The 27,963-nt window shown below is 41.9% G+C and overlaps 1 protein-coding gene across 1 annotated transcript in view; it reads right to left on the bottom strand.

Annotated features, from left to right (window-relative positions):
- The window catches only part of ADAMTS17 (ADAM metallopeptidase with thrombospondin type 1 motif 17), a gene marked incomplete at its 5' end in the record, with an annotated part of 183,263 nt that overhangs the window by 100,791 nt on the left and 54,509 nt on the right, over window positions 1-27,963 (bottom strand). The window contains one exon of the mRNA XM_010177095.2: window positions 15,451-15,556. Within this exon, the coding sequence (XP_010175397.2) occupies window positions 15,451-15,556 (106 nt within the window). The remainder of the gene's footprint in view (window positions 1-15,450; window positions 15,557-27,963) is intronic.

The following is a 27,963-nucleotide window of genomic DNA, read 5'->3' on the forward strand; positions in this document are numbered from 1 at the left end:
CTGCTTATTAAACTTCTGCATAGCACATGATTGATTGCTCTCCACAAAACTGGCACTAACCTCAAAGTCACCATTTCTCCAAAGAACAGGCTGTCCAGCTAGCAAGAAGGAAATGAGGACAGTGGTCTATCTCTCACTTCTCCACACAGAGAAATCCAAGGGAGAGTCTTTCTTTCCTGAAGAACCAACTCACAAACTGCTGCAACTGCGTAAGCTCAGCAAAACATTAAAAAGGAAGAACTTCTTGGTGTCCTTTGCCCTGCAGACCAACATGGTCTCAAAGAATTGAGCACAGGTCCTGCTACAGCAATGTCCCTATAAAGAGAGGGATAGGAGAAGGCAGTTATATCTCCCACTCCTAGTGAAAAGCTCAGCAGGGCCACTAAGGTCTTTACTTTCTTGGCTGATCTTTGTTTGCTGGAAAGCATGTTTTCTCTACCTGTGTTTATAACAGGAGCCTCTTAGCATGCAGATGTTCTCTAAAAGGTTCTGTTTCTGCAAGTCAACAGTGAATTGCTGAGAGCTTTATGCAGTACTAACAGGAATTGCATGTCACAGGAGGGCAGGTCACTACTGACCTTCTCTCAAGTCCATATGGGAGAAATTCCATGACCGTGACCCAGCTTGCCACGACTCACCCAGACAGAGGTAATCTAGCACAGACACTGCAGAACCAGAATTAAACACAAGATTTCTTTCTAACCCCACTGGAGAAATAGAAATGGAAAGGAAGGGCAGACTGGACAACATCCTCGTATAGTGTGAGAGGGAAGGGAGAAGGGGAGCTGTAATTTATCCGCTCCAGCATTGCAGCGTGGGCAGGATGACAGTGCCCCATGAAAGCCTGATATTGAGACATCCTGTGGGCACAAACACCATCTGTTTATCCATAGGAAGGACATAACTGAAAGACAAAATTCCTCCCCCTTCCCACTTCCTATCAGGTCTCCATGAATGGTTGAGAAGGGAGTCCCATCTCTATAGTCCATCCAATCTGAACCACAAAGGGAGATGCTGGTGCGGAAGGAAGTTATACAGGGTGTGTGGCTGACAGCTGAGAACATTAAACATGGCCATTAAACTCAAATCAATATAGGTCACTAAGCAGAGAACATACGTCAACAGTTCTCAGCAGCTACTGACTTGGGCTGGATTTGAACCAGCAACTTAGGAGTGGGAGACAATATATCACATAATCAGACCTGTGAGCCGTCCAGTCCCAAATCGAGCTCAATGTTAGGAATTTTTATTAACATTTGAAATTGAAGCTGCATCACTGGAAAGATGCCTACTTCTGAACTGGTTCAACATGTTCAACATTTCAATGTAAAATGCTGGTATCTTGCAAGTTATGAGGTTTCCAACCAGTTGAGAAGAAAGGCAAAGGAGAGGCAGAATTGAAGTGGGGTTGCTCATTAGAGCTGGAATTATAATAGGAACTGCAGGGCAAAATGAGGACAGTAAGTTTAAGAGAGTGACCTAGGAGGGTGATGCATCTGCAGTGCAACTAAAGAGAGTCAGAGACAGGGAGAGAGGTCAGAAAGGAGTCCAAGTGAGGCTAACAAACTAACAAATGCTGGGGAAACATGCTGAGGTGAGCTGAGCTGAGCTGGGGAGGAGGCAGTGAAACAGCTTGCGTAACCTTCTTACAAAAACAACAGTCACTAAGACTGTTGGCTTAATGGAAAACAGGCTTTTTCACCTTGTGCTTTTCAAACATGTAAACACAGTTGCTTAAGTATAACCTGACTATTTCAGAAGCTGTCAGGAGGTACTTCGGGGAGATGACCCTACTTAAGGCATTTGAAGTAATCAAGGATGGTCATTGTGTACATAATGTTAGCAAGCACCAGGGTGTTCAGGATGGGCACTGAGCTATTGTTTTGTTTTGTTTTTATCAGGAGAGACAACATTTAAAGGGAGCCATGACTACTGGACTCTTGTTTTCATAACCAAGTTTATGTCACTCTCCAATAATGAAGTAACCAGATATTTTATATGGTTATCTTCTCATCTAACAGCCAAGAAGTCAACAACAGCAAGTGAGAACACATGAACACCTATGGTGAATAACAGGGTGGAAAGATGTGGTTTATTCAGCTGCATGACAGATCCAGCCCTTTATGATATGGTTTTCATTTAAAAAGAATTAGTTCTTTTGCCATGGAATTTGGAAGGCAGCAAGTATGAGCTTGTGCTACAAGGGACTGATAGCACACGAGAGACTGACATGGCAGGAACAGGCAGTGTGGCCTTTTACTCACCCAAACATTTCATCTAAGAGCTTGCTGCCCACATGTTCCTAGATACCTGTAACAGAGCTGGCCAAACCCCTCTGACATCAATGGCAATCCTTTTATATAGTTTGATGAAAGACCAGGGCCATGAAGAACAGGGTGAATCATCTTATGATCTTCTCTCCAGCAATAATATGACACGCTCACACTACTGACTGCTTTTTCCAGTGGACATTTGCTCGTGTGATTCTCACTTGAGAATCTTTGTCTCTTTTGCAGACTGGCTGATTGACAGCAGAGCAGGCAGTGCCTGATGCATTCCAAGATTTTTGGTAAGATGCAGGAATCCAGCTGCAATGCAACTGAACATTTACCATTGCAATGGCCTCCTTCCGCTGCATCTGATTTGTAGGATGTGGTCCCAGCATAGCAACCTTTTCCTGGAAAAGCTTCACAGTGCATCTGGTAAGAATCTGCAGGTTCTCAGAATGCAGAGGGTAGCACAGCACATGGAAGAAAAAGGAGTGCTGCACCGAACACAAAGTCCTAGAAAAAGCTAAAGTTGATCAATATACTCACAAATAAACTCGGTGGAAACCCCACACTGAAGAGGCAGCATTACCTCAAGAAAACATCCTTCTTCTTCTTCTTCTTGACCTTAATGCTTACTCCTTTCCAAGTCCCACATAGTATCTAATACAAATCTCTAAACATGAGCACTGTCAACCAGAGCAGCTCTGGCAGTAAGCATTCAGACTCAGAAAGGACTGTGATTACACAGCATAGTGCAAACCATTCAGTACCAACTCTCTCAGCACAAGCAGGGTCCCGTCCTCTTCAGAATCCTCTCTCTTTGAAGGAAGACTTTTAAAGATGCAAAGTAAGGCACAACTCCCAGTTATCAGGGGTGAGTGTGTAATGGCTGTAACAGCCCCACTCCTCGACTGCATAAGGACTCAAAAATGGCCATAGTGGTTGAGTCTGGTCATCCTGACACAGAAGGGACTCACCTGAACCCACAAAGGCAACAGAGGCATGGGAAAGGCTCATGCAATGAATCCAATCACATGCCCAGAACTCAATGTGCTCCTTCTCCGCCCTCACACCCTCCCAATAGATCAGGAGCTGAGCACACTTAGGCTTATAGCAACAATTTCACTGTCTTTTATTTTCATGAGAGCTCACAATGGCTTCCATCCCAGCCTTTCTCTTTTTGGCCTTATGGGCCTTAACATCACACAGCATATAGATTCCTGGTCACTTCACATTCCTCGAGTGCTACCGCATCTCCTCAGCAGTCATCCACCCAGATGCTCAGCATTTCTAAACCCTTTCACATGCTTTGATACATGCCAACAACACACAGAGGCAACAGGTTCCTGACACAACAGCATCAGGAAGAGTCAAGGATTGCTTTAACTGTCCAATTCCTGTTGAAGGGATGAACACAGATATATCAAAAAACACTCGTAAAACATGTGCCAGTGACTTTACTGGGAATCACTTCTCTCAAGCTACCAGTGAAGGAACGCTGGCTACTGGTCATGATCACCCTAGAGCAAGAATAAAGTTATCCAAAGGCCAAAGCATAATGTCCTCATGAAAATATATGCATTGAGCTGTTTCTTTACCCTCCACAAGATTTAACCCACTTACTGGACATAGAAAATGCTCTCTCACTTTCGTCAGTCTGGTTTCAGAAAGCAGGGAATTGTTGCAGAAGGAGCACAGTGACGATGAATGAGACAGTGGTGGGCAGAGAAAGACTCTGCTCATTTATCTTTTCTGGTGAGCAGAGGCTGCTGTGCTCCATCTGTAGCTCCTTGAATGCAGAAAGCACCCTGGTACATCGCAGAAGTAACAGGCTGAAGGGTAACAAGCTGTTTGCTTTCAGCACCGCCTGAAGTGGGTGAGAACAAGACCTCAGAAAATGTGACATGCATTTCCTCAGAAGATGAAAAGGGAATATAAATTGTAGGGTGGAAAAAAGACAAAACCCCGGGATAGCTGGGTGGGATTTCCCACCCACTAGGAAAGAAAGACAAAAGCTCAGTAAGAAGGGCTGACGGGTCTGTCGCTCAAAGTGTTAGCAACCTAAGGGGAAGCTCTTGCATGAAATCACTTGAGTGAACTTTTCTAAAACTCCTGTGAAACCAGTGAAAGCCTCCAGTCAACTACATTAACGACTGAGGGCCAAACCTGAACAAAGAGATGCAACACCGAGACACCCTGAAAGGAAAACGCAAGGAGAATCGAGAGACGGCGGAGCATATTTGCCAAAGATGTGCAACACAAGTAACCACAGATGTCCCACACTCTACTCCATCAGGAAGCCACCCACTGCCGAGGGCTGGGGGAGGCGGGCAGCCTGGGAAATGTACTGTAGGAGTCAGGAATGCTGGCTGCCTTCCTCACACCAGGAGATGAATTCTCCATTCCCGGAGGTGGGAATGAGGAGATGGCCAACATCAAAAGACAAAGGTGTGAAGTAACTGTAATATATATAATTCTACCAGCATCAAGACTTGTGAGGTCCCCAGACAAGCCAGTGGACACATGCTTTATGGTTCCCAAAGCAGCAAAAGTCCTTTTCACAGAAATAAATCTTTTTTAGCCTCTTTCTTTTTATTCTTCTTTCTTGGTCTACGTTGCCAATCACTGTGGACTTGAAGATTCAGTGCAAGAAAAAAAACCCATTCCATGTGACCCTATTACACTGATTCACCAAAATGAGAGGTGACTGTGGCAGACAGTAACAAACGGAGTGCTCTCTTTTGCTTGTAAGAAGGAAAACCAAAACAAAACCAAAACCCAACTGTCTAGAAAAAGAGTTGCACAGGAAATGCACGAGCCAATTCTATTAGTTGCAGTTATGATCTATCAATGGTTCAATGTGCAATAGTTCAGCTGAAGATGTCTACTATGAGGACATGGCATTTTCAGTGGTATCCTTGTCACAGTCACTCCCATCACTCAGAAGTGCTCCCCATCCTAATGGGAACTTTGCTTCCAGTAATTCTCCTCCTATACACCAGCTCCCTAAACTCTTGGGATTTTTCATAATGGTGCAGCTGGGAAAATAATTCATAATCCCAGAACTACCTGGTCTTGTCTGTTCAGAAATTATTTTGAAAGCTCAGGATGCTATTTCACTTTGTCTCACTCATTTGATCAGCAGGGAGAGACTTGATAGCAAACAGGAATGTTGCAAATTATGGCTTGGTATCAAAGCAATTTGGAAATGATATATTCAGACCAATACTGAAGTGGAATTCTTTGGGTAGTGGGCGTGCCTGGTTGCCTACAAACCTCAAGGCTAATGAAGCCAAGTTTGCTTTCATATTGTCTTAGAAAGCCACATGAAGAAAGAAAAAAGCAACTTGAAAAGAGATACTCTGAATAACTTTGGCTTAAACATGTTAACGTGAAGACAAATTACAGAGAAACAAAAAAAGTCTGTTATCTTCATAAGGAGATAGCTCTTTAGAAGGTCTTTAGCTGATAAGAGGTGAAGCATGCATGTCATTTAACTGATGACAGCTTTCTGGAGACCGTGTAGGAGTTATTCTCATGTGATTCTCTTCCTCACACTCCGAGGTGCTGCCTGCAGTAACGCATTTGGCAATCCTGGTAAGGTTACTTCTACAAGCACCATAAAAAATTCAGAATGAGCTGCAAGTGTGTACGATAGTACTTAAGGTATACAAAGAAAACATGAATACATTCTTCTAAACAGGTTTCTTTTTTAAATTTTAATGGAGAGAGGCCACAGGATCCTATCTGGACTAGTACTGCAAAGGTGTCAATAACAGAGTGAAACAACGGAGAAAGGGGTAAAAAAAAATACAGCCAATGGAGAGGATGTTTGCACACAAGCAGAAAAGCAGAAGACAAAGTCATTATTATAATGCTCCTGTAGGAAAACCTAGTTTGTGACATAACTTTAAAGCTACTAAACCCAGGGAATCTGGATTTTTAACAAAAATCAACCACCGATGTCCACAGTGGCTCATGACAGCTACCAGGGAAGAGTTCTGCCCTCTTGGGCTAAATCTATCCCATGTTACAGAGCAAGCAGCTTTACTTGAGATAAAGGAAGCACCAGACAGGAAAGAATTTACCCATTGAAAGGTGCTTGTGGTTGTGTTTTCAAGAGGAAGAAAGGAAGCTGTGCTTTTCCTTTGATGGAATGATACTTTTCCTAAGTATAAAGACTACCTCAACTAAGAAACAAATTGTTTCTAGGGAGCATTTCTTTATCCTGCCTAGTTTTAATGTGAATAATTAAAATGAAGATTTAAAACACCAGATTAGAAACCTACCACTTCATTAGCTATTTCCAGAGCGCTGCCAGCGAACACCAGCGTGGTAGGAAGGGACAGACAGGCTTTGGGTTCTCACTGACAGGTGAGTCTGCTACCAGAGAGTGGACATCAGAAATGTCTGAAAGGTCAAACTGTCCCACATGTGGCTAAGATCTGGCACACAAAATGAGTGTCTCCGTGCACTCTGGAGCAGAGAAAAAAAAGATATAGTGAAAATTACCCATTTTTAAGGCTCAACACCCTAAGCTAATTAGGGCCCAGCAGGAAGGAAACTTTTCAAGCAAGTGAGAACAAACCACTATGATCAGATTCCTTTTGTTTTGATTTGTTTTACCTAAACAAGAACAAAAGCAGAAAACTGAGAAAACAGTGAATTATTCTTCTCTCTTTTTTTTGGAATCTGGGGTTCAAGTAAAGACATAGATCACAAAACTCCGTGCTGGGTTGGATTCAGCAATGGAAAGAGGCCCAGCATCTTGATGGCCCTCCCTGATGTAGGGAGGATTGTGCAAATGGAAAGGGGTCAGTGAGAACAAAGAAGGACTGTTTATTCCGTTTGTCTAGTCACCTCTTTTTGCTGAATATTATTCCCCAACACATTGTTGGTCAAGAGGCAGCCAACCTTGTTCCACTGCAGCGCAATCTTCCACTGACATAACAGTAAAGGGAACCACATTTTTAGAGGCAACATCATTTCCACTGGCATTGCTGCTGCTGCTGCTGAGTTACTACCGAAGGCTTTTCCAAGTGACAGTCTGGGATTTATCACCTTCCCCAGCTCTGCAGTTATTTTCACCTGGAACCTGTTGAACTCAGCAGGCCAGGCAGACAGCATGGGTTACAGGCTATTGGAACCCAACTGCTAGTGGAAAAGTAAATATTTCAGCTAGATTGCTGCCCTTGTATAAAAACAAATGATTATTTGGTAAATGGCACTTGCAAACCTAATATTTCCTGTGTTGGTGTGTACTGTAGAGGTTGCACAATGGGGACTTGTACTGTCCCTATGTTTTGGGTCACTGGGTGCACAAGGCTGTTGCCAGCAAAGCCAATGAAGTATGAAACCAGAACCCTTGTAGCAGGAAGCGTATGCAAGATTTGCCAAATCATTACGGTCCAGCTATTTAACATGGCCTTGGCTTACTCAGCAGAATAAGCCTTCAGAAAGACAGACAGAGCTGGCAAACCACAAAGCTATTGATTAAATGAAGATTGTGTTGTCTGGGAGCTTCTAAATGACTGTCGTTTGCCTGGTTGATGCAGTTTTATTATGTAAAGTTGTACAAGATTCTCAAAACCAAAGAAATTAGAGGGACTGCAAGAGAATGTTGCATCACCGGGGATTACACAGACATCCTTCACAAAGCACAGAGTAAAACTATGGAAACACTTTTCCAGAACCACACTAATGCTTGCCACAGGAGTCCAGAAAGCAATGGGAGATGGACAGTCCCATGCCCAGTTCCAACATGGTTACGCTCCAATACTGTAAATAAATATCAAACTTGGAAGATACAAGGGTGAGAAAAAATAACACATGGTAGAGGGAAGGTACTCCACCACCATGCTAGGATTAGCAGATTCAGTACTCACACCTGTAAATATCTTGCAGTTTTACATAAAACTAAAAAAACCTAAGGCCTATTACCCAGAGTCTGGCACATGAGACTACTCAAACCTCTCCATTTCTCCTTCTCAATCTTCTTTTTCTCTATGTGATTTCTGGATGCGATTTTCTTTATGTGACTTTTCTCTATGTGATATCCTACTGTCCTTGCAAAAACAACTTGCCCAGACAAGGTTAATACAACAGGGATTCTACTTCTGGGATTCAAATTAACTTACTCGGGCATCACGAACTGTATTATGTTGGGCAAACACACCTTCTGTTTAGTGGTGCTCCATCACTACCTCTTCCTCAGAAGTCTCCACTGATTTTTTTTTTTAAATTTACATATATCTAGATCTATATCTGTCTTTGATCTCTGCTTCATTCTGACTAACTTAGGACACAGTTTTCAGAAAGCTATGATCAAGCTACTAACATCAAGCTACTTAAACACTTTTTTCTGGTTTTTTGTCTAAAGCAGACCCCTCAGGGCGTTACCAAAAGTGGAAGAAGCATCTCTTGAAATTTTAGGCTATACCTAGTTCTCTCTCAAAACCAGAAGACATTATTAAATAATCACTTTGACTAGATCATACCAATTCTGATGTACAAACATATATGATGAAATGGGCAGTGTTCCATGATGTCCTTTTGGAATTGTACAGAGAAGGGCAACTGAACTTTGAAAATGTGCTTGCAATTATCTGCAGAAGAGGAATGAAACCTGGGAGGAGGGGGAACAAGAAAAGGGAGCCTGGGAACAGAGAGAGACATTCCACAACAGAATTACAACACAAATGGCAGAAAATAAAATTAGCAACTCCAGGGTGGGTACGGACTGTTGCCAGCATTTTTGGCCAGCCTGAGGATATGTCTACACAGAGTCAGTCACTCCCAGGAATCCTGCGACTGCAATATACTGAAACAACGATATACTCCTGTGAGATTTAAAATGGAGAGTGCTGGCATGAGTAGAGTATAGCTGGGACAGTAACTGCCTTAATCAAACTACTCAGCTACTCAGGAAGTCTTGGTGTAGCAACGCAGTGACTAGTACCTGAGCTTGCTAGAATAAAGCTTGCATGGGATTGCCTCTGGCTCTAGTCCTCCTTGGGATCCAACTGACCTTGATTTTCATCTGCTATAAATGTATATTTGTGAGTTCCAACACATTGTCTTTTGCAGCATGGTCAGGACAGCCACACAGGGTTTTATAAAGGCACAGAGGGAACTGCACCACAGCTCTCCACCACAAGACAGAATCTACATCCAAGATGCCCACAGTGCCATTAGAGAGGTATATCCAGTCACAGGACAATCCTGTCAGCCACAGGCTGCATCCCTCAGCCACCACATCCTCGATAGGCCCATGAGACAGGCACCTCTCTGCAAGGTCTCTCTCTGGTAGAGCATTCATGCTATGAATGAATAAGTGAATAAAATGCCTGTAGGCATGTGTTAAGCTAGAGTCTGTAACTACACGCTGAAATACTACTCTAGGCATCGAAGTCTGGCTTCATTTGCAGGACACAAGGTGTAGAGTTAAAACTGAAGTTGCCCTGATAACCCTGAAACTCAGACTTTGGTGCTTCTTCTACATGTTTGATTCTGCAACTTCAGTAATGTTTTAAATGCCTTTTGGGAGGTAAGAAATAATCTAGGGATAGATTGCTTCCTGGTAATTAATTGGTGTACATTTGCAACAGCAGTGAAGAAAAACATTGCACAGAAATTCAGGTCAGGCAGAACCTGTCTGATAAATGTGGGACTAACTCATGTCTCTGCTACACTTCAAACAGCAGTTGCAAGGTCTGCCTTTTTTTCTGTGACTGATCTCGCTGTCAGCACTGTAACACTCCACAATCCTACTGGTTGTTTTGCTCATACTTCTAAAAACCAACTCTTTACAAATGCTATGAAGAAATAATTGCATTTGCCATCATTACAATGAAGATGGTCAAAAGAGCAACAAAGTGCAGAAAAAGAAGCCCAGATGGGAGCTTGTCTGAAAAATAGAGTTAATGTTTAAAGTTAGCCAGGATATAAACTACACTCGGTCGTTAGAGTCGTGTGTTCAAGGCCAAACTATGGTGAGCTGCTCTAAAAGGGACAGAGGGTTCTGTTTTGCTTGGGGTTTTTTTTTTCTTTCAAAACAGCTCCTCCACTCCCACATCTTGCACCTAAATGTTATAATCCCAGGAAAAAAATGAGAGAATTTGTAGCAAAGGTCTCTCAAGGTTTAGATCATTTTCAGAACCACTCCCCATGCACCACTACCATGATTTGGTTGGCTGGCTCCCTGGCTGCCGGCGCTGCGCTGACTGGAAGCACAGAACAGATTGCTTGAGAGAAAGAAACAGTTTTACACCAGGACAGCGTGTGCTCTGCAGCACTACCTGACTGCTCAGATCAGCATCCCATTTACTCTGGTGGTCCTCAGCTTCTACGTGAAACTTTTCATTTTTAAAATGCATCATGACTGAATCTTTATAAATTGCAGGGTGAGGGAGAAGGGGGACTGTTAATTTCCTGTTTGGTTTTTAGGAATTAAGGCTTGTAAGCCTGCACCACAGTGACCTGGCTTTGCCAGTGTAAGTTGTCACAGGGCATTATTCTGCACCTTTTGGATCTGCTCAAGACACATTCCCCTTCAGCCTGCAATATTTTCACATTCTGCCTTACAACTATGTGAATGACAAAATCTCTCTGCTGGGTGCTGCACTAGACAGATCAGGGAGGTAAGTTTATTCACAAGTCTATTACCATAAATATCAGGCCACAAAGTGAACATTCAGACAGTGCTTTTCCCTTACCTGCAACACCACTTTTGCTTGAGACACACCACAAAGGCCATAATTAATTAGGCAGCAAATAATTAAGCACCCTAAGGTAATTTTAACCAAGCTACATCTATCAGTGCTTAACATCTAAAGCAAATCATCACACTGGACAGAAACCTGCCAGTTCTAAACCCTCCTCCTGGCTGATTCCAAATCCAGAACTGCTTGGTTTGTTCACTGTAGGCTTTTTACCTTTGGACTCATTTTTGTCCTCATCTGTTTCAGCTTCAAGTTTGAGGCCATGCGGTTTCAGACTGTTGGCAACGAACTGCATCTTGCTTATTGTCAGTTGATTTTGATTCACTTTCTTAAGGGCATCTGACACGGCGTGGCTCCCAGCCATACCACCTCCGGCTATTCTCTCACCATCTAGGCAGTGCCAGGTTCCGCTAGCTCATGAATGGGAATCTTCTCTCCCCACCCAAGCCTGCCCCCCATCCCACAACAGGAAAGCTGAGGCTGTTGAAAGAAACAGGAATGGCAACAAAGCTGGCATTGTTGTCCTGAAAAACCACTGGCTACAGCCCACCCGCTTCATTTAGGGGATAACGGATATAAAGATGAATCCCAGCTTTTGTTCAAAAAAACCTTATTTCTTTGGAGAATGACTTGAAAATGGTAACAATGTCACTGCTGTAGGCAAAAGGAGAATCAGGGGAGGGGGAAGTGGCACTATTTTTCTAAAAGTCACAGTTGTTCAGGGTGGTCTTTGGTGTATGAATCTCAGCTCAACTTCACAGTGGTGCAGTTCATGGAGGAGGAGGGAAGCACCATTCAAGATCCCATTGGCACTTTCAAGCTCTTGGACTAGCCCTGTTAGTCTGAGGAAAGATGAGAGCAAGGAAATGTTCAGCATATTAAGCTGTTTATAATATGAAGACCTTGGACTTAAACTTTTTAAGACTTCAGAGACCACTGTGATCTCTGTGTCTTCCCTTTTGTGTAGGTCAGACCACAGCACTCCACCCAGCAATCCCTGGATAAAAACCAACTAACTATGTTTAATTCAAGTGTGTTATTTTAAAAGTCATCCACTCTGATCATGCTGAATGAAGGAACAAGACATGCTGAGGGTCCTGTCTTATATGGCAAGAAGTTTATGATTTGCAGCCTCCACACACATTCAGTGGTCTCTTCCCTGCCTGTTACCTTTTTGTAACAGCAAAATACTTCTCCTAGACCCTTTTGTAGGAAAAAATGTATCTAAATACAAATGGATGTTCCCTTTTTGCCCATGGATCAAAATTATTGCTCCAGATTTTAGGATACAATTACAACAGATAAAAATTATATCATTCACCCCATCATCAAGCAACAACAACTCTACAGGTTAAACCTGAAGATGAACTTTTACAGGACCTAGAAGCATCCCCCTAATGGACTTATTTAATGATGTCTCCATGTTTTCACAGTGCAGCTGTCCGTAATAGTGTTTTTTGCAGTAAGTCCAAATGACATTAGTGGCAAATTAAGAATCTGACACATCAATTAGTAATCCATTCACTTTTTCCAAAGTCTACATCAGAAACTATCTGTGAATGCCAAACTGGGCTTGTGATCTCCACAGACATTTGTTAGTCTTAGGGCAAGAAGTAATAAATCTCAGCTTTTCTACACTCATAAGGAAATCCACCTTCAACAAAGCTCACAGTTATGGCTCTCCAAAATTTATGTTTTTGCCAATATGGATGTAAGTTTTGATTGGATTTTTTTTTTTTAAATTAAGAAACTTGCACCTAGTTTTCTTTGGTTTTCATTTTTAAACCTGAAGCTCATGTCAGCTTTGTCTTCATCTCTGCAATGGGTTTTCTTACATTTCCCAGTCACTTAAAAACTCTAAGTTTGTAGGTAAAGTGTGCAAGCAGTTCTTCTATTTGTACAAGATGGGCTGAAAAAGGACTGCTCAGATCATCCTGTTGCTTTTTGAAATCAGACAAATAAGGAGACCTAGTAAGGTCAATGAAAAGACTCCTGTTGAATTCAGTGCCAGAAAGGCAGCAGTAAATTGACCAGACTTTGAGATAAATAACAAGGCCAGTGGTGGATGACAGCATAGAGGGATGATTTTGATGCTCAGGTTGAGTGATGAGAGACAGATGGCATTTTTTCTCCTCTGTTTTGATTTGGTACATCAGGGTTTGATTATGTATGCTTATGGCTGGGTTTAAGCAAGGCAAGAAGGGGCATAAGGAATGGAGGGCTTGCTCCAATGTGTGACAGAGAATTGTGACTCACTGTGAAAAAGGCTAACCTGGATGTGTCCCCAAAACACCTGTGGCACCAGAATCCTGCCAGCAGCTTCTCTTACCTAACCCAGATGGCTGTTTCAGTTGGAGCCTTCCTGGCTCATGAGCCTTCTGAGCCCTACATTCCCCAGACACCTCAGGGTCCCTAGACTGGCTCTTACAGACCCTCCAAGCCCCTCCAGTAATCAAGTACTCTTCCCAGTCTCTCTTGCCTAAGCATGTTCTAATCTCTTCTCTCTCAGGTAAGGGGCTGATGAGGCAGATCTGTTAGAAAATTCAATCTCCTTTGTCATTTGTCCTTCTTCACCTGCAATCTTCATTTAAGCCCTCCATCTCTCCCAACAATTGGATCTATGACTCTCCTGAAACAGAAGATTCTTTGCACAATAGCACCCTCACTGTCCAAATCCTCCACGGTACTGAACCCAAGCTGCTCTCTGTCAACCCCTTTAGACACCTCATACCCACCTCTTGAAATAGTTTTCCAAGACAGAGGCAAAGAAAGAAAACCAGCAGAGAAGGGACACTGTGGTCTTACCACCAAAATTGCACTCAGAAAAGAAAATGGAGTTTGCTATTTCTTGCACAGATGGAGAGATGTATCCAAAAGCATTACATCCCCTATTTAGGTTGTGGATTTTTTGCAAGGCATTATTAGAAGGAAGCTTGACAGCTCTGCTGGGAAACTTGGCAAACACCAGGGCAGACCAGTCTCAAGTCTTTTACACAGCTGGATTTTCTGCAGCTCAAGTATTTTTCCCTCCTGCTCTTGGCCCATCCAAAGATGAGTGCTGAATTTCCCTTAACATTACCCACAGGTTAATTTGTTATTAAGTTTAGGCTCAATTTAACATCTTGGCATACAATTTAAGTAAAACCAAAACCAAATGTCCTTCATTTCTGCTGAAACCACCCTCGGTTTGGCTCAGTTACCTTTGGTGTCACTGGAGGGTGAACAGGAGATTCATTTTCATCTTGTCATTTTTGGTAGTAACCTAAATATCCTCCATGCAACCTTGAAATACATTGCCATAAAATAATTATTTGTCATGGAATGAGACTGGCCAGAATCTGAACATGATACATTGGCTCTGACTTAGCTGTCAAATACTTGAAAGGAAGATACAGCAGACACATAAACAGCATGAGTCCAAAAGGGTGCAGACAAAATTTAAGCACAACTTCTTACTAAAGGAACAACGGTGGGATTTCCCACCTTCCATCCAGAGAGGCTGAAGGAAGGAAGACTTGAAAATCCCATAGGTACAGCCCTTGCCCCTGTATAAATTTGTTCTTGGTCTAATTCCACACCTTACACAGACTAATGGTGACACCAGAGTGCAACCAGAGTGATGTCAATGGAAAGGGAAAAAAGCTTGTAAGTATTATGAGTAAGTGCACATTACACTTAGCCTGGAAAGCAGTGAAGGTGGATGCTGACCTTTGGGGTAACTCATTAACTGCACCAAGACGATGCAGGTGACTCTTCCAGTCAATTTTGTTTTCTTCTGTCCATGGGATATTTACAGGCAGCTTTAAAAGTCTTCAAAGTCACCTGCAGAAAGTACCCAGTAATCTCATTCTGCAAATTTCTGTCTGGCTAGTAACTATCATGTTCTTTGCTGTTTTTTCCAGTCAGTGTTCAAAGTGTGTTAGTTAGCTGTGATTGAGCTGATAAATAAAGTTCTATGATTTCTTTCTGTTGATCAAATAATACTGCTTAAGGGCATTTCCAAAATACTGATGGTTTACAATTTCAGCCACAGTAGATTATTTTACATGCAGAGATGAAACCATTACCTAAGTATTTAATTATTAAAATCCTTGATAGAGACACCTGAACTTCAGAGAAAATCCAGCAAGTTCAAAGATTTTGAAGTTGATGTTGTTTTTGTGGACCTATGCTACAGCATAAACAAAAGCAGATTTTGTCTCTACTACCATCAATCATTTAAGAGAATGAGGCCTCTTTGTGCTACTCAAAATCAAAACATAGAGTGGAAAGTAGGGGAGGATCAAATAGAAAGTTTTGTATGTGCTGAACTGAATATTTACATAAGTCTCTTAAAAATTATTTATCAATCTGATAGATTTACAAAATCATAACAAACATGCCACACTAGTAATTTCACTTAAATAAAAGTATGCTATAGCAGCATCAGTAAAGAAAGAAACAGAAGGACAAGTTCTTACTTGTGCCCAAGTTCATGTGCAATTGTAAATGCCAGATTGAGACCGTTGTCTTCAGCAAGAACACACTTTCTCTTGGCACTGCAGACTCCTCCCAAGTAAGCAATTCCTGCAACAGAAAACCAGAGAATGTTCCCATCAGAATCAGTGAAACAGCTCATTCACCCAAAATATACAGCAGTAACTCAATGAAAATGATAAAAAGTGCACCCAGTATGAAAAGTATTAGAGCAGTTTGCACACAAAGATCATTTGAGTATTTTGTTCATCATCCTACTGAAAAATCAGTCTAGAACTTTGTCAGACAGGAAACAAGTTAAAACACACTCACATTCACTGCTTTCATTGGAAAATATATTGCACTGTCTCAAAAATTCATCTGAGCTTGTCTATTAATGCCCTCTACCACAGTGTTAGAAGATGCAGTGAAGTAGCCTTAACAAACACTTACATTTTCTCCCCATTTTCAGAATAAACTTAGGGAGAAGGAATAAAAACCAATAAAAGCAAAGATGCTCTGAAAAGATCTTACATTTTCCCTTATTTTCATACTTAAAGAAAGCAAGAGTAGTAGTCATAAAAGCTGGCAAACTCCTGATGGTGAGTCACAAAGCCAATGTCGGTGGCAGAAGTCTTCTATGACTTAGTGGAATTCAGGATTTGATCCCATGGACAGTTGCACAGTACTCTCTAGGCCTGTTTGTGTGGGCACCACAGATGTTTGTAGGCTAAAGTCAAAAAGGAATTCAGAATTTACAGCATGAAACTCCTGCTATGGAAAAGCACTAATCCTCATATGCCCTTCCCACATCCAGACTGTCCCCTGCAGAAAGTGCCACCGTACTTGGAAACATTGTGATGGCATCACAGGCCGTGCACAGGACAATTTGCTGATGAGATTTTGTTTCATCTACCACCTAGAAACCACAGTTAAGCCATTGGGAGTTGTGCACAAAGGTTAAAGACAGAGCCTAAGGATGTCTTTATTTACACGAGTCCTCTCCACTGCTAAGCAAGCACCTTTCGAAAGCCACACCAACAGCTCAATGTGCACACAAACCAACATCTCCAGACAGCATGCAGCAACCGAAATGCCAAGCTCATCCTGCCACTTCACACATCCTTCTACCATGCTGGAAGAAGGGGAAGTGCAAAGACCTTCCACAAATGCCTTTCATTTTCTTTTTTTTCATAGCAGATACATTTGCTTGTATTTAACAGAAAACAAGAAATTTATTTCCTCGCCGTAACACTGTTCTCACAGAGGGGTAGTTGGGATCTAGCTGCCTTCAATGAACAGACCACAACCATGCAATGGAGACATGATCTTTTTTTCCCCCTCCTGCTTTCAGAGTTGACAAAGTTATGTTTATTAGGGTGCAAATGGTGTAAAACTTTAGACGTGGAAGAAGCCCACTTCTGTTTTTATGAGTTTTGACAACAATATGGATCTGGGGATTTGTTGCCAGGGGGATTCTGGATGGAATGAAGGGATGGGCAATAGCCTTTAATTCAGCACTAGCAGCAGAGAGACAAGGCAGAAATCAGACACTAACATTTGCTTACTTTAAAAGTGCTGACTGTGGAAGGCCAGATTCATACCACATGCAAAAAATGAAATCAAGATTCAATCTTTTTCAATCAATGACCATAGAAGGCTGGATTTCAGTACTCTTAACTTTGACTTGCTTTTTACTCACAGAATAGTCCTAAGGATGTCAAGAAATTGTTCAGGAAGTAATATGCTACTTTGAGAAAGAGATTGCAACCTCAGTCCACGCACCCGATGGCCTAAGGAACAGATCCCAGAACAGAATCTCAGCTGTAGGTGTCTGTAGTGTCTTGGGCTATGAACAAGCCTTCTGTTTCTTTTAAAAATCATGAAACATTCCTAGTTGGTTTCTGAAAGGGAAGTAGATATTTCTCTTGATTTATATCTGCTACTGTGCACCCTTACGGTGACTTACAAATAATAATACCCTCACTGATAACAGTCTTTTGCTTCCAGCCTTACTTGGGATCAGCAATTTCTGGGAATACTTTTGGCAGAAGGAAAATACTGTCTGGGAAAATGTTAGTTTATTATAAATCCAATAGCAGAAGGTCTGAGATAAAGAGGAACTGCCAGATTTCGGTTAAAGGGAAGGAAAAATTGAATATTTGAGTCACAGAAGCTAGAGATTAAAAGGAACAATTAGGTGACTCAGTCAAGCCTCTGCTTTTTTAGATTTGTGCCTTTGTGCATTTTTGAGTTCTTAAACCCTCTCCCAGCGTGCACACACGAAGCAGGGTGCTTGTGAGCAAGGATGCTTCATGCCAAATTGCTAATCCACTCCGTAGCTGCCTCTCCACTGGAGCGTACTGTGTTGTCTGCTGGTAATCCTGATCCCCAGCTGGGAGAGAGGAAAACGAGCGAGGGCTGCTGAGTTTGCCTTCACTCAGGAGCTTGCCCAGCCCAGGCTCTTCCCACAACGGTGGGCTATGACCCTGTGGCACAACTACCATCGACTCAAAAGCTGCTCCTGGAGATCCTTCTGCCTTTTGGGGATGAAGCAGACATAGTTCTGTAATAAATTGATCCAACTCAGCTGAAATACACTTTTACTGACTAGGGGGGGATATTTTGGTTACGTTTCAGCAGTTTTAGGTACAACTATCAGCAATGACCAGAGCAGGATTCTTACTAAAAGTGTTTTATTCCTACAGGGATATTTTGGTTACCTTTCAGCAGTTTTAGGTACAGCTAACAGCAATGACCAGGATTCTTACTAAAAGTGTTTTATTCCTACTACTAAACCTGATTATTCTGCCTTTATCTTCCATTTAACCAGTGCCAACTATATCTCAGTTTTATCTGCCACATGAGGTTTGAACTGAGAAGCAACAAAACAGTATTGCATCTTGAGCTCAGCAGTCAGTCAGGCAAGCCAGTCTAGCTTGAAATGACTCATGCTAATTTCCTTCTGATAAATGTCATCAAAGGAGGCTGAGTCAATGTTTGCTGTCACTTGGAGATGGAAGGGGACAATATTTCCACGTTTGGGAGTTGTGGTGTAGCAAAAGAGAGTTCTGTCAATATATTTAAAGAGGTTAAATATCAATTAAAATGTCAGATACATTACCTCAAATGATAGTTCTTCTGAAGCCTTTGTTTAGTGGTTCTAATCTCCACTGAAACTGGCAATAACACTGCACTGTGCTAAAAGCCTCATTATTAAAATGTGGAAAACTAACAATTAAGGACTCGTACATTCATCAGTGACTTAAAAAGTGACCGTGGCTCAGTTACAGACTCTTAGTCACCTTATTTTTATTAGTTATTTTCAATGCTTAATGTGAATCCTGTGTGGCCATTTCATACTATTTGGAGTGACCAATTTGAATATGCAGACACCTAAAGTTAGTTTTATTACCATTATTAAAGACTTCTGTTGCAGTGGAGCCCAGGGATCAGACAATACAGGAACAAAAGTGGACTGAGCAGAGAAACTCATAATCCTGGAAGAGCAGACAGCAGAAAACTTTGCAGTACATGAAATGAACTCAGTAAAAAGTCCAGCTCATGATCTGCTGAGTGCTTATTAATAAGAGTCATTCTGGAACAGCAAGCCAGTTATAACAAATTGTTATAACATTTTAAGCCTGAAAAGGCTTGCCTCAAAAATGTTTTTTGGAATATATATTTTCTTTCAAACTATTTCCTAAGACTATAGTTTTCTTTTGGACTAATGTATTTTACATAAATAGAAAATACACTATTTACCTGCAAACATAATGCAGTTCTTTAGTAAATATATCTTAACCATTAAGATAAATGCAACTTTTTTGTAACCCAATACAATGATGCATATAATTGACAGGTAGAGAAAAATACACCTTTAAACAAAAATAACAGTAGTACAATGCCTTGGTAGCTGCATTAATATGACTTATTTTCTTCATTGGGATGAATGGAAACTGTTGTTGGCCTCTTAAAATTCCAGATTTTTATCTGAGCCTTTTAAGTCTGCAGAACTGGAAGAGAAACTTCATGAATTCAGACATGTTTGTGAAGAACTTGACATGCTGTGGTTCTACCAGGCTGAGAATAACATAAGAGGAACTTCTCTTACTTGGTAATTTTGCTTCTGGCCCTGTCTGGGAGACAGGTGTGTGAAAATGAAAAATAGTGAAGAAAGCTGAACTGTTGGGGTTTTGGGGGTTGGTTTTGTGTTTGTTTTTGTTGGCTGGGTTTTTTTCAATAAAAAAAAATAACAAACACTTAACCTGTGCTCATGTAAATACACAGACAGTGGCTTTCTTCAGGGACAAAAAGTCCTTATCTTTCCAGATATACTACTAACTGCCAGCAATTCACACAAACCTATTTTTAATATCAAAAAAGGTCAAGCAGGACCATCAGTGGTAGAGGGAAAGGAAAGCCAATTACTATTTTTACTATGACCAAGTGTGAGGGTTTTTTCCTTTCTCTCATGAGAAATTGCATAATTACAGTCCATAACTTCTGTGCTTGGGTTTGAACATGCAAAGCTATCTACACTTCCACAGCAAACCTTAGGACACAGGCAACTGTGTAAGCTCAGATTTATCCAAAAAGTTGTCATAGATAAACAGTCTGCAGCTGTTGGCCTTTCTGCCAGCTAATGAGCCCTCTGCTAGCAATATCTCTAAGGGGAATGATTACATTTATCCTACCAGCTCAGCAAGGCATTAGGATATTACATACTTGCCACAGGGATAGCCAAAGCTGGAAGAAGACAGGTTCTGGTGCGTGGGTTCACATTTTTTCCTATTCAAAAACACCCAGGGCTTCCTTCTGATGGCTGTGGAATATCCACTCAGCAAGCGGTTTATCCAGGTACTCCAGCTTTCAACTCTCTAATGTCTTGTTTTCATTGCACTCCTAATACTTTAATCTCTTCTTTTGCCAGCCACCTCTGGATACAGAATTTTTACTTGATTAAAACTTGGCTAGCTTTCCTCTTCTCCATGTATTTGCTGTTGGGAAGGGAGCCAAACTTGAAGTCCTGAAGTCTGCTTGGCACAGATGGAGACTCACTGCATATCCACATGCACAGAGCAAACCTCCCATTCCTCACCATTACGAGTTTGGTGCTGAGCTGATGTTTTTCTCATCCTCCCATGATTTTCAATTTGTGCAGCTCACACATTGCCATCAATTATGCTCCTGTAGCCTCTCTTAACATCCTACATAAGTAAAATCAGGAAACTCTAGAAGTGATTCATGCTCTGCCTTTCCGTTCAGTCGCAGTGATATGTTTGACAGAGATGCCCTGCCTGTATTTACACACCAAGTCAGTCACCAAGGGGATCTTTCAGTCCTAATGATACTTAAAAATGAAAAATCCTTTTCCTTTCTATAAAGCCTACATATGAAAGGTTCCAAAATTTAAAAAACATTATAGAAGTAGTCAACTCAGCTGCCTCCAAGATAGGTAATAACACAATCCCTGCTCTACAGCTGAATAAACAGAGGTCCCAAGAAGTCAGTGGTATCCAGGTGAAAAAAGAACAGGATCCATGGAAGGACCCTCTCCTGCCTGTACAACACAGGGAGGCTGAGGCAGTTACCATCGCTGCCCTCCTGAGCCTCCAGTTCCAAACTGGGTTTACAGGGATTACCCAGAAGAAGCTAGCAGGGTGAGCTGCTCCTTCATTTTATGAGAATGTGCTAATTCAGAGCCAGACATGCAATTTTAGTGGCACAGATTAATTTGGCTTAATGCTGGATAGTCATCTAGATGCCAATTTCTGTTAATCTTGCAGTAACAACATGGTTTCCATTAGAGCTTAATATTAATGTATGGAAACTGTTTTCCTTAGCAATAATTTTCATTGTCACTGTATTTAATGAAAACCACACTGGAAACAATACACTCATTATGAATCACAAGTACAGGAATTATAGTACAACCATCCAATGCATGGGAGACAGCTACACTCAGGTATGAAAACTAGTTAACAATCACATCAAATGCTGTACCCAGTGCAAGTCACAATATTTTAAACTCAAGTATTTACACAGGAAGAGTTTCTGATGCCATGGAAAACCCCCATGGAATGGGCTCCCAGGCATTGCAAGAAGTCAGCCACAGCCTATTTCAAATAGACCTCCCAATAATTATGTCTTTACTCTTAAAGGGAATGTGAAACATGAAATAAGCTCAAACTCTATGTGCCTGAGAAAAAAACCTACACTGACAACAGGGAGGTCATTTTTCCTCTGTTTGTACTTAATCGAAGGACAGAGAACGTGACCTCCTGTCTGTCTCATTCTCTTGGTGCCATATAAGAGACAAAAACAAGTCCAGGGAAGAAATTAGTTCAATCCACTTGACCATGTTGAGCAGCAGAATATCCACTCCCTGCTGAGGGCTTAAATTCCCTCCAGGGTGGGAAGTGGTGGAACCATAGCGAGGAAACAAGGCAACATAGGAGTGGTCCAAATACAACTCTATGCAGGGCTTGGTAGGCTCTCAGATAACAAGTAAAAAGAAAACAGTGTAAAAGTCCTCAAAAGGAGTTTGTAATTCTGCAGAATTTAAGCTGGACTATCATCCAGGCAGGTGTATTGTGAATACAACTCCCCTTCTTTTAACTGATGGAGGAAAGTAGTGGAGGAAGGAGTTTTCAGCACTAATTTTTTGGAGCATTGGTAAGTCCATGCCATTTCTGCAGGCAGGCAGATGATGATCTGGATTCTTTGGAATCCCAAGAAACCTCTAGCTAAGGGCATGTGAGGTTCCTCCGACTCTACCACACACATTTGTTTTCATACACAGTTCTCAAACTGGTATCCAAGTACCCAAATATATTCCTCCCCTCCTCACTGGGAAACTGGCAAGTACTACACCAACTTTACAGAAAAGTGAGGTAAGACACAATCTTCTAACACAAATAACTGGTAAGATCACACAAGAAGTCACCACTACGTCTGAGAATACACATCAGACTCCCAACTTCCTGTACCTCACCAACTTGTTGCAAAAGTGCCCATCATCAGAGAGTCCTTGTCTTACTTTGGAGAATCTCCTTTATCCCAAATTTCAACATGACCTCTATAAAACTCCGTTCCTTGTCTCCAAACCAGCATGACCTGCAGAGATGCGGCACGTTTTCCCAGAACTCAGTGTACTCTGTGGCTGGACACCTCCCCTACAGGACTTGACTGTTGTCCTGTAGTGCCCAATAAAATCTCTTCTTCCTTGTAACTCTGCAAACACTGTCACTTCCAGTATACACAACTGCTGTCAGAATCCCAAAAGCCCAGCAAGAAAAATAAATAGTTGAAACATAAAGTGCAGTTCCTTTCTGAATCTTTTGATTTTCATTACACACACGCTGAAAGACTAACAAATAAAATCTCTCCCTGATATCCACAAGACTAGCTGTGATGTTTCTAGAGCTGATAATGGAAAATACTCCTCAAAACACAAGGTCCTAATAGCACAAATGAATGAAATACACAATATCTTTTCTAGGGGATACTTTTTCGACTACTGGGAATACTTAAAAGATATTTGGTACTGAAATACTGCTATGGTGCCCAAGAGCCTAACAACTGGCCTTGGATAACATTTCACAAGACCAGGACTGTAATCGTGAGAGTCAGATTCAACCACGTGCCTTAGTCTTTGTGAAATGACTGCAATTCCTGCAGATATCCAAATCTTGGCCATGGCACCACTAAAGCTCAACAGAACTTCTCAGTTGACTCTTTCAGCCCACGCTGAACTCTGCGCAGGAATGTGCTGCCCCCATTTTCAAACAGATTAGCTGACATCTAACCAGGGTTTGTCTATGCAAGTTGACCTACTCTATAACTTTCTGATAAAAAGCCCTTTTGAGGCTAGACCTCTTCATGTCTGTAAACCTGCAAAGGCGGCGAGATTCTGCAAATCATTAGAGCTTAGAGGAGCGCTTTAGCTATCTTCTCTTGCTCTTTGTTTAATTACCCTGCAGGACAGCAGTTAATGAGACATGTGGAATCCCTTCCCCAGCATGGCCAACTCTCAGCTTTAGTTTTGTCTTTCTGCAGGGCTTTCATGTTTCTTGGGAACCCTCCTGTGGTTTTCCAAGTTTAATGGATGAATCATTTATGTGCTCCTTTAGTAACTTGCCCACACACAGATGTCCAGAGTCTTACTCTGGAGCTGCTTGCGCTGGATTTACACTGTGCTAAATCCACTGATTTAAGAAGAGCCTCTCCCAGTAGACAAGGGGCTGCCCAGGCAGTTGAAAAGCCCTAGAGATCGAAAACTCATGAGTTTAGGGATAATTGTCCTCACCCAAGCTAGCAAAAAGTCACTTCAGATACCGAATGCATTGAGATAAAGAAAGCTGACAGATATTCTAACACCTTTTTGGCCTAGAAGAGGCTTTAACCAAGGCCTACAAAAACAAGCCAGACAGGCTATTAACACTGCATTATGCCAGCAGAGAGCAGACAACTTTTGGAAACCTCCAGAGGTTTGGCATGGGCATCTCTGAAAACCACATTCCTTTCCAATGCCATTCAACAAGAATTTATGATGACAAGCATTAAATATTCACCACACTGACCATACCTGTGGCATTCACAGTAATTCAGGGAAAGCTGGAAACAAGTATACTGGTTAGTCCCATAGAGCAGATATCCATCAGGAGTGACCTGGCTATCACTGATCTTGCCTTGGAGCAAGGGAATGCATTAAAAGACCACCTCAAGTTCTTTCCAGCCCTAATTTTCTAAGCTTTTACAATAAAGCACTGGGATCTAAGACTCCAGCAAAGAAGGAGATAAAAAGAAATACTGTTTATTTGACATCTGCTCTTTGTTCAGCGTGACATCCTCTATGCCATTAACATGGTTCCTCCCTTTCAGCAAACCATTGCTTCCCTAGATGACAGCACATTAATAAATCCTCTCCATCTAACATGACATGAGGAGTGGCTTAATTAACTGGAGCAGAGGAAGCAGGGTATCATCTACATGTTTACTCTACTTTGATATGCTAACAGTCACATTCCAGAGAGCTTCTCCCTCACACTCCCCAGCGACAGGAGCCAGGCTGCTGCCGAATGCAGATCTCAAACAGGCAAAAAACACAGTTCCTTTCTACATTCCTGTGTCTCTAGTTAAATGTGAAGTTTTGGATGTTTAGTCCAAATCAAACCACCATTCCTGAGTGTAGATTCCCAAACCCTGGCAGCTAACTCACCATCTGTTTATAGACATCATTACACAGTGCTGAAAGTCTCCGTGCTCATGCACACACACAGAAATACATGGGCTTAATTACCCCAAGTGAGATATATTACAACAGCTGGACTCCTGTTCAGAGGAAAGGCAGGGGAAGAGCTAGCTAGGTGGATCTGAGAGAAGTACTCCAGTTGGGGAGGGACTGATTGACTGGATGTGTCAACACATAGTGCTGGGAAGGATAGGGAAGCCTGGCATAATTCAAATTTAGTGAATAAGGGGGAAAAGACAGATGGGAAGAGATTAGGGATTGAAAGGCAATGGAGACAAAAATAAAAGGAGATAATATGGGTTTTCCAAAAGTCTTCAGCAAACATGACTTTGATCTCAGGAGCAGCAGGGAGTCAATTCTGTGAGGGGCAGGGGTCAAGGAGGGCAGGAGATAAGATCAGAAGGGAAGATGAGCTCTCTGAGAACTTCTGTGTTTACTTACTGCTGGAGAAAAATGGATCTACAGCCCTGGGCCATATGTTTCTGGCATCAGGGGTTCAGTTGGGGAAAGGTAGAAGCTGGACTGCAACAAGGCCTGATGAGGACACTGAAGTATTCTAAGGAGGCCTGCACCTTAGCATGGGCAAAAAAATGGCACATCGTATAAGGAAAGGAGAGCTGTTAGAAGTGGTATAGAAACAAGCAGTGGAAATCAGTGGGATACAAACTATTGAAAGAAAAAGAGACAGGCGCATGGGACAAGGTTGTTTGAGCGTATCTTACACCAAAAGGAATCAGATACAGCAGAAGTCAAGAGAGATCTGATGCTTTTGTGGAAAGACTACAGAAACATGTGACTGTGAACTCAAAAAAATCATCGCCAACCCGAACCCTGACACCAAATTGTAAATTAGGATTTGGATTTTGGCCCTTGAAAGTCACCCCTGCCTGTGGCTCAAAAGCATTTGGATTTGAATGTCTTCTCTTGGCTTTATTTTGTTAACTGGATGTAGCCTGCACTGCAGAGATGAACCTGCTGGTCCTTTCTACAACCTTTTGTAGAATTAAGCAGGATCTTCCCTTCTCTCTTGCATGCAAATATTGGCATGATAATATGCAAAAGGCAGGCAACCTGCCAAGGCAACAGGAGGACTCAGCACTGGATTCAGCATTTGTGGAGCTGTGTGAATAACCACCTTTTACTTCAATGGCTGAAGCAGAGAGACACAGGATAGAAATGAGTCTGTATCTCTCACCTGCTGCATTGCTTGACAAGAGAAGAACACGTGTTCCTTCTCCAAACAGCCTTCATGAATCTCATCCTTTACCTTCTCAGATGTTATTAAAAATCAAAATTATTTCAATATTTCAGTATTTTAATTTTGACCTGTGAAGTTTGGTGGAACAAGCCTGCAGTCAAGAATTGCTTCAGTGTCCCCTAAGCTGCATCTTTCAGGAAATAACTAACTCATCAAAGGAAAAAAAAAATAAAAAAAAAAAGAAGGAAAAATCCCCCAACAACTATGCCACTAGAAAGGAAAGTGCTGGAGGGCTACCATGTCCCGTGCTGAACGCTCTGCCACATGCCTACGTTACTCCACTAACACCCATCCTGTTCTCAGGATGGGGTCCCAGCTGAAGGTTATAAACTTCCAAGAAATTGAAAAACAACCCTGGCATTGTCTGCAATAGCTGCAGCTTTGCAAACCGTTTAGGGTTTCAAAACCAGCTTTGAGGCAATTTTCATCTTGCATTTTCAGGTGAGTTCTGTGACTTTCAGTTTTGAATTTGTCGGTTTGTCTCCGCAACTCATCTGAGCTTCAACAGAGAGCCTGAGTTCAGAGAGAATGAAGGGGAACGGAGAGAAAGATCAAATCAGAGCTTTTAATGAGACTGCTAAACAGAGGAACACGGAATTCAGCAGCAGGGATACTGGAGCCTTCAAATTCCTCAGTATCTCCCTTCCAGAATGAAGAGACAAGGTCAGACTTGGCAATAAATCAGAAAAAATATTGGGAGTTTCTGTACCAAACAGCATCTGCTTTAAGAGCTAAACAGTCAGGGTCCGGCATTCAGTTCCAGTCGTTCTTTCTGGTAATTGCAAACACTAAGAAACTCATGAAACTATTCAAATAAATTAAAAGGCACTTTTAACAGTTTCAAGAGCTTTACTGAGCCATGCCTCTTTCAGCCTGCACGGTGTTGGTTGGGGGTGGGTTCATGAGCAAGGACCAGTCCTGCAATCATTCAACAACATTATCATGAACAATGTTTCAGTGTCTGGAGAGTTTCGGAGTGGTCTGCTGAACAGGAGGGTTGCAGAGATGACCGAACACCTGCGCTGCTGATGAATGGCATTCTTCCACAGCTCTCAATTAAACTCTTTCCATCTTTTCAAAGAATGACTAAGCAATTGTTACTCTCAGAAAGGGAATGAATCTATACTTTTGAAACATGTTAATATTTAAAGTGCATTTTATTTTTATGCGCTGTATGCATGTCAAGCTGTTCTCTTGGCACGGTAAGAGCAGCTCAGGCGACTAGCAGAGCAGGCCAGCAGAATGGGATGATTCACAGTAATCAAACTTTGAACAGATGCTTTTCCAAATTGCTTCTGTGATACTTCTCAATTACAGCTCCTACATCCTGACTTACAGGGCTGTCTAAGCTCCTGGCTTCACTTTGTCAAGCTGCCAGCCAACACACGCACTGATAAACTTATTTAGCAATTCTTGGTTCATCCTTCCTGTTTTAATTCTTTGCTGAGTGCTGATTTAACCTCAAAGCCTGCCTGACTTGAGAAAACTGACAAACCTGGGGTTTGTGTGTGATAATATTAATAGGGTTGAGCTCTTCTGAACTCGGGTTGAAAAGCTTGTATCAGGCAAGAGAATGAAGCAGATCCCTAAAACCTCAGCACTGGCTACTACCTTTGCTGCCAGGAGTAGGGAGTGAAAATGATCCTTCCACGTCAGTGGGCAGGAAGACTAAGGCAGTGCCATGGCTCTGCTTCTCACACAGTACCACAGTCAGCACATTTGTTCTGGCAGAGCATGATAGTACAGTGGAAGGGGAGGTGACAATGAAAAAAAGAAAACCTTTAAACCTACCTCAAAATTAATGGCTTGGTTTCTTACACATTTACACTTCCACTTGGCATTTCTGATGTAATCAGTGAGGCAATCTTTCCCAGCATCAAAGGGAGAGGGCTTTCTCCTCTACTCAGTTTCCTAGTTTTCAGAAAATTTCCAAACACTTCATATTTCTGAGATCCATATCCTTAAATTTGACTTCAAATTGGCCAATGAGTTAAAAAGCTGTTA

Source organism: Antrostomus carolinensis, unplaced genomic scaffold (assembly GCF_000700745.2).
Source record: "Antrostomus carolinensis isolate BGI_N321 unplaced genomic scaffold, ASM70074v2 scaffold20131, whole genome shotgun sequence".
Classification (NCBI taxonomy): domain Eukaryota; kingdom Metazoa; phylum Chordata; class Aves; order Caprimulgiformes; family Caprimulgidae; genus Antrostomus; species Antrostomus carolinensis.